Genomic DNA, 13,727 nt, shown 5'->3' on the forward strand with positions numbered 1-13,727 from the left:
CATCTCCGCTCTTCAAAGCACCCTGCCGAAAGGCTCCGCGGCCTGCGCTGTGCTCCAGCACGGGATGGGGCATCACGAGGGATCCATACAGACGTTAGGAAAGGCAGCATGTACCTGAGGGGGCCTTGCCCTGTGGTGGAAGAAGAGAGGGATGCGTGGATGAAAGGAACATGAAGAGACTAGAGTCCTTCCCCCATGTTTGCCAACAGCCTTGGGGAAGGAGGCAGGCGGGGTGGGGGGGAAGGGAACAGAATCTGGCTGACGCACCAGGCTTGTGAACTAAATCCCGAAAGAACCGCCTCTCTCTCCTTTGCTCAGTTGTCAGGACAGGCTACCCGTGTGCACGGCGACAGGCCCACGTGCGGCTGGGCAAGCGTTAGCGCACACTTAGATAAGTCCTGCCACCCAGGCCTGCCTGCGGGATTGGAATTGGGGTTGTGCTTGGGTGGAGCGGGTTATTCCGGTCAGGATTGTTTAGAAGAGACGTGAGCTCAAATCTCTCTCCCTTGGGTGAAGTGGGGTTGGAATCTGGCTCCCACCCAGACTCTTTTTGCGGGGAGGCTTTACCTTCAATGAGGTGAACCCCAACTACATAATGTGCAGCCCCGGAGCAGAGTAGATTTCCCTGACGTTTCCTGTCCAAGCTGCAGTGACAGGAAGTCAGTCTGACGCCAAGATACTCTTCAGGGGCTTCCCTGAATAAGCCTTTCCATTGAGACACATTCCAGCTCTCATCAGGCACACGGGCAGCCTGTTGGTTTGAAATCTGCTTTTATTACTTAAAATAATGTGTGTTGCAGAAATATACAGAGCTTTACATATCTGCACCGTTTGAAAACCCTACGAATCAGGCTGTGAGCGAGCCAGGGCCTTCCTGAGTTTTCTAGAGGAAAGGTTATTAAACCTGGTTACACAGAGCAAGAGGGGAAAGCCAGTGGGGTTATGCTTAAAATAAAGGTTCCCATCACATTAGTTTATGATGACCCAGCTTCACTAGGTGCTGGCATGCAGCCTTCCTGAAGAGTTAGTAGAGAGGTTGGGTACAAAAGCCTTAATTCTCTGAGCTGATGTGGCTGATGGAGCATAAAGAAATTTCCAAGGTTGGGTCAGCAAGTCCTGTGACCCCAGGCACTGCACTCTCCGCCTCCAGTACAATGTAGGGTCGTACTAAGGACTCTCAATTGAAAGGGAGCAGCACCATGTGTCTGGAACAGCCCTTGTCTGCTAGAAGCGTGTGCATGTCGACTGAGTGTTACACAGGGCGCCTATCACTGCTAAGGAATTGTGGCTAATCTGCACATGCAATCAGATGCACACACGGGCTGGTTTGCTCACACAACTACCCCCTTACGTGCACACACACCGTTTTCAGATGCCTACGGATGTGCCAATGCCTTGAGAAGCTCATTGAAAACATGCTCGTGCAAAACTGGTACCCAGATCGGCTGCTGATGAGTGTCTCATGGGGGGTGGAGGGGCTGGCCCCGGCAGGTCCAAGGAGCAGTTCTTGTTGCAGTACAGGGCAGCAGTGACAGATTTTGGAACCACAGCGTGTTGTGCTGATGCGAGAGGGAAAGCCCGTCCTTTCCTAGCTCCCCCTTTGCCTCGGGGCAGTCAGCTGAGATTGAACAGTCAGTTCTCGGAGGCAGCAAGGAGGCTGCCTCCAGCCTGCGGTGTGTGCGTCTCCCTATCCCTGATGCCGATGGTTCCCTTTGTGTGCTCGTGACGTGTGTGTAGTGGAGATACCTGCATCGCATGCATGTTTGCTGACTTGCCGGATTGGGGGCGAAGAGGGAGAACTGGAGGGATCCAGCCTAGGGCCCTGCAGGTGAATCGCACCGTTACTTCTACTTGCACTTGTGCACGTAGTAACCTGTCACGTAGCCAACCACAAAAACGGCCCAGAAGAGGATGTTTCCTCCAATCACTTTGACTGCGATGCCAATTTTCCCAGTACACAGCTTGGTGTAGATTCTGGGGAGATAAATGTAGATAAAGAACAGAGATAGGGTATGACTACACTGCCACCTTAGTTCGAACTTGGGTGGCTAATGTAGGCATTAGAACTTGCAAATGAAGCCTGGGATTTAAATATCCTGGGCTTTATTTGTATGTTCCCGGGCGCCGCCATTTTTAAATGCCCCATAGTTCGAACTCCCTGCCCGCAGCGACATGTGGCACGGACTAGGTAGTTCGAATTAAAGATCCTAATTCGAATTACTGGTACTCCTCATAGAATTAGGATCTTTAATTCGAACTACAGGCAGTCCCCGGGTTACGTACAAGATAGGGACTGTAGGTTTGTTCTTAAGTTGAATCTGTATGTAAGTCGGAACTGGCGTCCAGATTCAGCCGCTGCTGAAACTGACCGCCAGTTCTAACTTACATACAGATTCAACTTAAGAACCCCAAGCTTCCCCAAGTCAGCTGCTGCTGAAACTGATCAGCGCTGATTCCAGGAAGCCTGGGGCAGAGCAACTCTGCCTCGGGCTTCCTGTAGTCAGCGCTGGTCAGTTTCAGCAGCGGCTGACTTGGGGACGCCTGGGGCAGAGCAGCTGGGGTGCTGCTGGGTTGCTCCAGTAGCACCGCTCCTCGGCGCTACTGGACCAACCCAGCAGCACCCCAGCTGCTCTGCCCCAGGCATCCTGATTCAGCCACTGCTGAAACTGACCAGCAGCGGCTGAATCAGGACGCCTGGGGCAGAGCAGCTGGGGTGCTGCAGGGTTGGTCCAGTAGTGCCCAGAGCGGGTGCTGCAGGACCAATCCGCAGCGCCCCAGCTGCTCTGCTCCAGGGTCCAAAACAAAAGCCTGGTCTGCTGGGGGGGGGCACACTATCCGCGCCCCCCCCCCCCCAGCAGACCAGGGACACGGGGAGCAGAGCAGCAGCGGCAGCGGGGTGCCGCGCCTCTGAGGCTTTGCTCTGGCAAAGTCTCAGAGGCGCGGGACCCCCACCCCACAGCTGCGGCTTCAGTCCCGGTGCCTGTGGTCTGCTGGGGACCGTCCCCAGCAGACCACAGGCACCTGGTCTCAAGCGGCAGCAGCGGCGGTTCCCGCAGTCCTGAGGCTTTGCTCTGGCAAAGCCTCAGAAGCGCGGGAACCTGCCCGGTGCCCCTGGTCTGCTGGAGACGGTCTCCAGCAGACCAGGGGCACCGGAGCAGCTTACGAACGGGGCTTTCTCGCCCCGGAGCTCGCAGGTAGCAATCCGCTACCTCGACCTCCGGGGCGAGAGCCCCGTTCGTAAGTGCGGATCCGACATAAGTCGGATCCGTGTAAGTCGGGGACTGCCTGTACCTACTCTGCGCCACGTGTAGCCGCAGGCACGGAGTTCGGACTAAGGGGGATTTAAAATTGGCGGCGCCCGGGAACATGCAAATGAAGCCCGGGATATTTAAATCCCAGGCTTCATTTGCAACTCTGCTTGCCCTCATTACCCTACCTAGCTCGAACTAACGAGCTAGTGTAGACGTACCCTCACTGTTTGCAGTTTGCTTAAAAAAAAAGAATTGAGACTAGCGTATGGACAGCTTAGCTTTAAAAATAGTAAGTTAGCAGCCAGCTGTATCTGTAACATTGGCTGTGAATTGAGTCCAGTTTCTCTGCTTTAAAAAGTCCACATTGGGTTCTCGTGCCAGAGCTCAAGGGGTAAGAACCTCACGGACATCAGTGGCGCAGAAGGGCTGGGCCCTGTCGGTGTTTCTGTGCTGCTAAACGGAGGGACAGGGACAATGCTGGAAGATCTGACTCTGTTAGCTTTCAGAAGGTGATGGGTGTCAGCCTGGCAGGAATGCCCTCAGGGACAGCGTGCCTGGTTCTAGGCCCCTGCATGGTGGATGTAGGGCTACTCTGCTGACTGACCATTGGCAGCCAAACCACATGGGGTTTGTTAAGTCCAGCTCAGAAGGCTGAAAGGTGGACAGCCTGTCCCCGGCTAAGGAGAAGGACAGGAGGGCCTGCCTAGCTCAGGTGGAAAACTCTGGGAATCAGAATAGGCTCTGGGCAGCAATTTCTCTTGAGTGTGTTATTGATTCTGCACCTGCCAGACAGCTGAGCTGCAGGGGTCTCACCTGCTGCATCCCGACACCTCGGCAGTGGATGTGTTCACACTGACTTCATCGCGACTGCTGTCATTCCACCTGCTGTACTGCACACCTGTGTCTTGGGGCTCCATCCTTCCAAGGAAAAGGTGGCAGGAAAAAAGACTCTAGGAAGGAGGCAAAGGCAGAGACAAGTTAAGCTGATGCCTTGACAAGAGGAAAAACTTAACACATTTTCCTAATTTTTGTTCACTATGGAAGTGACGATTACAGCCAATGAGGTGACATCGGGCATGGCAGTGTGGGGTGACGTTCCCTCTTATTGGCCCCAGAGCAGTAGCTGTCAAGAATAATGAGAAGTGTGGACGTGAAGTAATGAGACAGCTGTAGACCTCAATCACTACCAGGATTAAAAGGGAATGGCCTGGAATAGTGCAACAGGATTTTGAATGGGAACCTGGATTAAGCCTAAAAGAAAAAGGTGGATGGGTGACTGAAACCACGGCTGAGATTTTATTGATACCTCCAAATACATCGGTCAATTGGGCAGATGATTATTTTCGACGTGTGAACACCCCGGTTCACTGGGAACAAGACTGTCAAACCAATAAATCGAGCCCTGCGTGGATACAAAATTTGGCAGCCGCAAAAGCGAACTGCTGATAGCCGCATTAACATCTGTGGATGCAGATCCCTGTGGACATAAAGCGGATCTACAGATTTGCAGGGTTCTAGATACAACATTTGTATCCACGTCCACATCCACAGAAATAAGCTACAGATGCCTGTGTCTGCTGATGTAACATGGATATCTGCAGGGCTCTACCGAGAAACCTATAATCTGGGGTGAAAGGCTCCCCTTTTCCTTTGGGGGAAGATTTCAAACATCCACAAAGCTTTGGAAGGCTTAAGAGCTATGGATACACGGACAATCTCCTCTCTAATCTTTGCCACGCCCTTCATCACCAGGGTGTTTTAGCATCTGTCAGAACAGGATATCAGTACGCTATGGAACACAAGTATTTCTGTTTTCCAGCAAGAGAGAGAAGTGGACAGGTAGCCATTTGTTTTTCTCCGAAGCACATTCCTGTAACAAGCTCTGTTTCATTCCTGAGAGAGAGAATGTATTTGTCCAGATAGGACGTATAAAGTGTTATGACAAGTAGAAATGGAAACTCTGAACAGGATCAGATATCTGACATTTGGAGGAAAAAGAAATAAAGCAAAACTGGTAGCTTGCAGCTTCTAGCCTGCTGGTACATTTCTTAGGAGACTTAATATTGTGCATAAACATAGGCAGCCTGACGCTTCATTATCCTGAGGCGGAGAAATGAAGTTTGATGTTTTCTGGTGGATCCTTCAAATGAAGCTTTAATAGCTTAGGCTCTGTCCTGTGTGGGCATAAAAGAGCCCATGGAACTTATCACATATGAGGGTTTGCTCACAATTCCCTCTCTCCGTGGAGTAAGGACTCCCCTACTGCTTTCCTCCACACCCCAGAGGTGTCTGCCCTGCAGTGAGGAGAGGTGGTGTATTGAGATTCTGATGGGGAAAGGTCGCCCTACAGAAATATGAAATCCTATGTTGCAACGCCTACCTAAAGTTCTTGGCAAAGCTGAGTTGTTTAAGGTTACTCCTTCTGCTAGCTCTGGCATTGCAGCTTGTGGATCTGCGACTGGGCGTGCCAGACATGTGTGTCTTGTAGAGAACACGCTGTGGGCACTTGCCAGATGATGCTTTACAACAACTCGTTTGCAGCACTTTTAAAATCCTCCTGTGGCTGCCACCTCCTTTATGAGCCAGCCCTTCCTCTTGGGAGGCACTGCTCGCAGCACCCAGTGCTGGGGAGACAGCCAGGCCTGGCAGAAGGGGCTGGCCCTATGGAAAGCAGCACAAGGAAAACCAGAAATGCAGCTAATTCATGTGTGGCCTCTGTCTGTGCTTAGAATATAAAGCCCGGGCAGTGCTACAGACTGAAAAACAGTGAGTAGCCCTGTGACCCGTAGAGACACACACACGTATATATACAGACTCGTGAGCTTTCATGGGCACAACCCACTTCTTCAGGTAAGCTCATCTGAAGAAGTGGGGTTTGCCCATGAGTGCTCACAATACTAGATATATATTTTTATTGGTCTCAAAGGCCATGGCTACACTAGGAAACTATTTCAAAATTACTAAATTTGACTTAATAACTCTGGATTTAACCAACTCAAACTAGCATGTCTTCACTACGGAGAAGCATTGAAATGAGTCCGAGGGAGGCTCCGTTAATTTGGACGCGCTACCTCGACATAGAGCCCCAGGATGCCCTGGGGAGTAATTAGTTCAAGTGACTCTGGGGAGTCGTTATTTTGAAATAGCGGCTCTGGAGCATCCACACGGCTGCTATTTCTAAATAACTGTTTCGGAATGAGCGTTATTCCCACTGAAAAGCAGGAGAACAGATTTTGAATTCCACCGCCCGTTATTTCAAAATAATGCCCTTGCTAGTGGGGACACTCCACTTATAAATTTGACCTAAGGGGGGTCATTTTGAAACAAAGTCCTAGTGTAGATCAGGGCCAGGGTGCCACAGGACTGCTCGTTCTTTTTAAAGTGACAGACTAACCCGGCTCCCCCTCTGAGACTTTCTAAACTGAAAGTGTGGCCACGGCAGGAGAGCTGGGAGAGAGCTCTGCTAGCGCTCTGTGTAAACCTGCTGCACTAGGGAGGGGTCACAGCCCTGAACCAAAAAGTTACAGCCCTGGAGAGTGCCTGTGTAGACTTGGCAAGAGCCTGGGAAGTAAGGGGGCATGGAGCAGAGATGGGGACGGGGCTTGGAAAAATCAGGGCAGGACAGGGAGGGATTATGCTGCCTGGAGCACTCTTCAGTTTGCCCTTTTGACTGATGATTTCCTCTCAGTGCCTAACTTGTGTTTGGCAAATAGAGGACTTGACATTCTTGGAATTGCTGACATAACAATGCCCCTTATTAAGATCTACATTCCCAGCCTGCTGGTGCCAGCAATGGCACTGGGGTTTGCTAACATGCCGCATTAGAGATTAGACCCAGCGGCTCCCCGCAGAGTTTTGGCTCTGCAACCTAAATGCCTCTTTGTGTCCATCCCTGTAGAGGTGTGGGCAGAGTTGGCAATGATTCCTCACTCTCGCAGACCTTGGGAGGCAAGCCAGTCCTCGCTTAGACAGCCCCTCCTCTGAATCACATACTCCCCACCAACCACACACCCCACAACACACACACTTACCCAGCAACCAAGCCCTGCAACAAACCCCATTGCCAGCTCTATGCACACATCTGCCCTAGGGACACCCTCACGGGGCCTAACCACGTCCACCATGCTAGCCAAGGCTTGTTCACCTGCACATCTGCTAACGTGATATAGACCTGCAAGTGCCAGCAATGCCCCTCTGCCACGCACATCAGCCAGACCGGACAGTCTCTACCCAACAGAATAAATGGACACAAATCAGACATCAAGAATAGAATCCTAGAGCTGGAAGAGACTGAGGTCATCAAGTCCAGCCCCCTGCCCAAGGCAGGATCAAGCCCAACTAAATCAACCCAGCCAGGGCTTTGTCAAGCCGAGACTTAAACACCTCTAGGGATGGAGATTCTACTACCTCCCTCGATTACCCATTCCAGTGCTTCACCATCCTCCTAGGGAAATAGTTTTTCCTATTTTCCAACCTAGATAATAAACAAAATCCAGTGAGAGAACATTTTAGTCTCCCTGGACACACAGCTACAGACTTGAAAGTTGCCATCCTCAAGCAAAGCACCTTCAAGAACAGACTGCAACGTGAAACTACTGAGCTGGAATTCCCGTATGCAAATCTGACAGAATCAGAATGGGTCTGGATAGGGACTGGGAATGGCTCCCTCGTTACAATAAAAAGAACGAGCAGTCCTGTGGCACCTTAGAACCTGACAAATATATTAGATCATAAACTTTCATGGGTAAAACCCACTTCATCAGACCAAGTAGGTTTTTCCCAGAAAAAGTGGGTAAAAACCCACTGATGAAGTGGGTTTTACCTACAAAGCTCATGGTATAATATATTTGTTAGTCTCTAAGGTGCCACAGGACTACTCATTATTTTCAAAGTTACAGACTAACCTGGCTTCCTCTCTGAGACACATTACAATAAGTAACTTTCCCCGTTATGTATTCTCGCCTTCTTACCCAGTCACCTTGCCTGAATTAGCTCAGATGTCACAGTCCCATCTCTGCATCCCTACTCTCTGTTTCTTTTTCTCTCCCTTCATGCATCTGACGAAGGGAGCTGCAGCTCAAGACCGCTTATGCCATAATAAAAGTGTCCGTCTTTAAGGTGCCACCTTGTTTTTTCCAACTGACCGTGTTTCTTTGAGCAGTAAGAGCCAGACTGGCCCTGTACAGGGGTGGCACAGGCCGCCTACGGGGAAGAGCCCAGCACAATGGCAAACCTGGCATTTTGGGATGTTGAGGGGCTGCTCCTTTGAGGTGCCTCCGTCGCTGTCTCCTGTACGATCTCCAGATCCAAAGATCCTTGGATTGTCCCGTCTCCAGTGGTCAGTGTATTCAGATAACACCCTGCCGTGCGGGCTTTCACGCGCACATGACTTCGGGCTGAGACATTTGTACAAGGAAGCCCACTCCAGCAGTGCCTTCACTTCCCCCAAACCAACCAGTTAAAAGTAGCTTACCTCAGGAATGGGCTTGGATTTTATCCTCTCCCTCTCCTCCGAACGGCTGTGCAGCAATTCTACTCCTGAAAACAGGTTGGAAAAGTGGGGGAAACCGTCAGAAAAGCCCATTTGACACAAGACTGAGTAGAAAGCTGCCGTATGCACTCACCTGAGGATCAAAGTCCTTCTTGGACTCCGCTCTGAGCCGTTTCTTGGAGAAAATTCTTTCCTTGCTTGGCTGATTGGGAGCTTTTGAGCCTCTGTGTTTCCTGTGCAGGCTGCTGTGTTCAATCAAGATTAGAGGCATGGGGGGGAGGAGGTGGGGTCCCACGGTTCAGTGCCTTTCAGCACAGATTTCACAATTGCTGATTACGACAGGCTGACTCTGTACGTTCTGGCCTCACCGGCACAATTGCTGGGACAAAACTTGCACAGTTCCCACATGCAGCTTCTTTAACCCCGCTCGGTGTGAAGGAAAAGGGAGGGCGTGCACAGGAGAGAATGCTCAAGTCTTGATTTGATGGAGGAGTGGAAGGGTCACCACCAGAAACAATGGCCATTGGATCTGGCTCTTCCTTTAGTCCCACTTTCATGGAGATGCCAGTGATAGGAACACAGGCACTGGGAGCAGCTGGCAGCAAGTCGGGGAGACTCTTGAGTATTCTGCAATCCCAGCCCTGCCTCACACAACCCATGCTCCTGGGCTACAGCCAGAGCTTCCCACTTACTCCAGATTTATCCCGGGGTTGTGAGATCAGAATAGCCACCGGGCACCTGAGAGCTACTCAGCACTGTCAGTCTGGAGCAAAATCCTTCCCTTCTACGCGGTGCAGTGTAGGGAGCCGGACAGCTCGGGGGAAGGTCGCTGACCGGATACAGAGCCTGTCGCTTGGCCGGCTCACTTGCTGCAACGCAGCTCTGGCCTGTTGTTGCCCACTGACGGGTGGTGCCCTGTCTGAAATGAGGCAGTGGCCCTGATTCAATAGCTGTCAGCATCCCGCAGCTAATCACCCCTTTCACCAGAGAGGGCTCAGCTTGAGGGAGCCTAAGGGATTGACTCCTGGCTTGGTCCCCTCAGGCTGGGGGGAGGCCCAATGTCGGGGTTCTGCGGAGCTTGCCCATGTAAGACCCTCCCAGGGAAGTGCAAGAAGGAAGCTGGTTTTGTAGTCAGGCCCTCTGAGGGGTTCAGAGAGGCCCAGGCCGCTTCCAGCTTTTGAGGCCCCTTGCCATAATAAAAAAAAATAACAATACTTATCATCAGCCGATCCGAGAGACACACTCGTCATGGTCTAATCGTGTGCCATCAGAACCGATCTATTTGTATTCATATTTATGAGCATTATTGATTCGTTGATATGACAAAATCTCTCTCAGTGCACAAAAATGTTTTTTTAACCAAATCTCGTCTCTTATTTGCTTAACATTTGCAGTTCTGCGCTGAGAGCGCGTTTCTGTTGGGTCTGATAGGGATGCGCATAAAAACAAGCTGCAAAACTTATCAGATGCCAGAAATGTAACGAGTATCTAAATTTGAAGCCCCCTTTGAGCTTGAGGCCCAGGCCTTATACCCGCCCCCCCCCCCCCGCCCCCTCGCCTCGCTCCCTGGGTTGTATTAGAAAGATTAAAACAGAAGAGACAAGCAATGGCCCATTCCCCACTAACCATCTGCTGTGTGAAGACACCGCCTAGAGAAATGCAAGGATCAGCTGGAAGAGGGCAGTGGGAGGCTTTAGGAATGGGGATTTGGCCTTGTGCTAAGCTTCAGAGGAAAATGTACTTTAGACTGGCTGCCTCCTGCAATAGACCTCCCCTCCTGCGGCAAGAGTGGTGGGACTTCAGGCAAAGGGCTGGGGCCACCGCACAGGGATGGATTTCATTTCTATGAACCGTGAGGCAGCCGGCTGAGCTGCAAACTTGTGGCTCTGTTCTGTAGCAGAGAGGTGGACTGAGAACACAAACCTCCAGGCTTTGGATATGAATCTCTTGTCACCCTGCGCCCCCTTTTGCAAAGTAGGGGTGAACTGGTACAAGTGAGTGGAGAACCCTCATCGGCAGCATTTCGTCGCTTTGCACCCGTTAGATTAGGTTACAAGGTCCAGGCCCTGGAGAACCAGGCCTTTTATGTACTGTGACGTAATTCAGCCAGAAATCTCGTACAGACAAGGAGGCTGTTTTATGCAGGTGGAATACCCTTGCCCAGTGGGGCATTTGTAAGTGTGGCTCTTGGTTAAGAGTAAAACACGAACATGCAATTTCAATCTGTAACTGGCTTTGGAGTGTCCTGCTGAGAGCAGAGAATTGGCAGGAGGCACACGGGAAGTCTGCTGGGAAACAGGTATTTGATCTTTTCTGTTAGTTAGAAGGAATAACCGTGTGCATGTCAAGGGGTGAGCATTACACTGACTCTGGAACTGACTTAAAATGTTGGTCAGGTTTCTATCTCGCTGTTATTAATGGCAAATAAGTAGAATTCAAAGTGACTCCGTGAAAACAGCAGCGTGAGGTTCCATGTCATTTGCTCAGTTTGCAAGTCCAAAAGATTTTTATTTTTCCAATCGCTGGCCCTGCAAAAGTGATCTTGGTACAGATTGAACCTCTCTAGTCTGGCACCTTTGAGACCTGGCCGGTGCCGAAACCAGAGGCTTTTCTGAACTACAGGTCAATGTTGCCTCGCAGCATTACCAACACTTCCACTGCTCACTGGGCTCTTAGACATTTCGGGGTAAATTCAAACTTAATTACAGCAGAGAACCTGAGAGCCAGGACTGGTGCCTGTGAACAAACTTTATGTGACCATGGGAAACTTAGCCACACCCATGGTAAGTGGACATGTGGCTAACTAAAATCATGCTGGACCACAGTTGTTGCCAGACCAGAGTGCCGGATTGCAGAGGTTCTGAAAGTGAAGTTCTGTGGCTCACACATCACCAACAAAAAAGATTCTGCAACGGGAACTAATTCAATAACTTTGCAAAGGGACAATGAACCAGACTAGAATCCAGGTCGCTCTCTCTAAGCTGTATGAGCTCTCTAGAGCAAAGAAATGCAGCCTAATTTTAGCCAGTGAAGTCAGCAGATATGTCTGAATAAGCACAGGCAAATAAGCCAGGTCAGAGGGTATCGTTTTTACTATGAAGAACCACCCGTGAAAATGCACAGCTTGGTCCAAGGTCCTTATCTTGAACTGATACTTTAATTTCATACCAGAATTAAGACTCTAGACCAGGCATTTCTAAGGTGATTACTTCACCACAAAAGAGTTAAAGTCACTTGGCCTTGAAGTTTGAAATGGTGACCAGGCGCACACACCACTTGCTGTGTTTATTGCAGAGGAAAACGGAACACTAGCATTTTTAGGGCCACGTTTTCAGCCAACCCCTGAGTCTTGGTGGTGCAGGACCAAAACTGCAAGCACATTTTTCTATCTGCAGTTATTTGTGCTGCCATTTTAGGTCCTGTAGATATCTGAGATCTCAGTCATCCCCATAATATTGTATCCACATTGTCCACTAAAACAGAGACCAGTCTCCAAATCTGGCCCTACAGACTCACTGAGAGATTTAGGTTCAAGCTGTAATTGATACATGCACTTGCGTGAAGTGAAGGCACTTGGTCTCATGTTCCATAAAACATCCAAGGCAAATAGTCGACTATTCACATCTGCCCCCTTGCTGCCTCTATATCAGAAGCTGGTTACCCCCAGCACCGTCTCCACAGTAAGGGGGGCCAGGGGAGGCAGAGCTGCCCCTTGGAGCTAACCCTGCTGCAACTCTGCAGTTTAAATATAGTAGGAGCCGAGGTGGAAATAGTGGTATAGGAGAAGGAAATTCCATCAACTACTCGATTAGCTGATTATCCACAATTTAACATCCCTAATTCAGACACCTGTTATTACTGACACCTCTATCTGTAACTATTTACATATTGTAACTATTATAAATAACGTTTCAGAGGGGTAGCCATGTTAGTCTGTTTCAACACAAACAATTAGTCCTGTGGCATCTTAAAGACTAACAAATGTATTGGGCATAAGCTGAAGCAGTGAGGCCCAGCTCATGAAAGCTTATGCTCAAATAAATGTGCTAGTCTTTACGGTGCCACCAGACTCGTCTACATGACAGGTTGCACTCTGTAGTTGGGCAGCTGCCCCACTTTGGCATAGGAAGGGTTAAAGCAGGCTGGAGCGAGCCTGTGCAGAACCCAGCCAATCAGGGATAAGCTTGCTGCAGCAGCCCAGCTTTATAAAGGGCTGCTCCCATACAGCAGAAGGCAGTCTCTCCCTGGAGGGCAAGGGAGAAAGCCTGGCTGCCTTAGGCTACATCTACACTGCAATGCTATTTTGGGATACCGGAATATCCTGAAATAGCTGTCCCACGTCTTAACAGCAAGCCTGTTATTTCAGGCTTGCTATTCCAACATCCCTGTAAACCTCATTCCATGAGGAGTAAGGATGTTTCGGAATAGCAGGTTATTTCGAAATCTGGCGCTGTGTAGACGGTGCCAAATGACGAAATAAGCTATTTCGAAATAAGACTGAAATAAGATACACCATTTGCGTAGCTGCAATCGCGTATTTTATTGTGAGCTATGGTGCAGTGTAGACACACCCGGGATCAGCAAGACTAGACCAGACCAGACCAGTGCTGGGCAGAGTCCAGGGAGCTAGAGGGAGCTCCAGCCTGATAACAGCCAGACTGGGCCATAAAGCTGCAAGAGCTATGGGGAAGCAGGCAGCAGAGGGGAATGGAGGAAGGCAGTAGCGACTGCTGCCCGAAGCTCTCTGGACCTGGGTCCCCTTTACCTTCCTGGCCACTGAAGGAGGTGGCCAGCATAGGACTGCAATTTGCCCGAGATGACCGGATTTACATGCTGGAATTTGGCAAATCTGGAAGACCTGCTTGTTTCAGGTCAGAGACGTTTGGTGATCCCATGATTATGCCGCTTCATGCAGAGGAAAGGAGGACAATGAGCAGCAATGGGATAGCCTTGCCAAAGCAGGTGATGCACCCCCTACACTTGGT

At 50.2% G+C, this 13,727-nt stretch overlaps 1 protein-coding gene across 4 annotated transcripts; it reads right to left on the reverse strand.

Annotated features, from left to right (window-relative positions):
• Window positions 1–754: 754 nt before the first annotated feature.
• On the reverse strand, window positions 755–9,121 carry SMIM1 (small integral membrane protein 1 (Vel blood group)). Of its 4 annotated transcripts, none has more exons than XM_006124696.5 (4): window positions 8,876–9,012; window positions 8,725–8,789; window positions 4,065–4,201; window positions 755–1,974 (listed from the first exon to the last, which is right to left on the reverse strand). In XM_006124696.5, exons 3-4 carry the CDS (start codon window positions 4,166–4,168, stop codon window positions 1,848–1,850), a joined length of 231 nt encoding a protein of 76 aa, XP_006124758.1. In that variant the 5' UTR covers window positions 4,169–4,201; window positions 8,725–8,789; window positions 8,876–9,012; the 3' UTR covers window positions 755–1,847. The 4 variants fall into 4 exon arrangements, with proteins under 4 accessions (XP_006124758.1, XP_006124759.1, XP_006124757.3 ...); XM_006124697.5 differs by having other exon boundaries at window positions 8,725–8,783; window positions 8,876–8,965; XM_006124695.5 differs by lacking the exon at window positions 8,725–8,789 and having other exon boundaries at window positions 8,876–9,121.
• Window positions 9,122–13,727: the final 4,606 nt, after the last annotated feature.

This window comes from Pelodiscus sinensis, chromosome 24 (assembly GCF_052426305.1).
Source record: "Pelodiscus sinensis isolate ZL-2025 chromosome 24, ASM5242630v1, whole genome shotgun sequence".
Classification (NCBI taxonomy): domain Eukaryota; kingdom Metazoa; phylum Chordata; order Testudines; family Trionychidae; genus Pelodiscus; species Pelodiscus sinensis.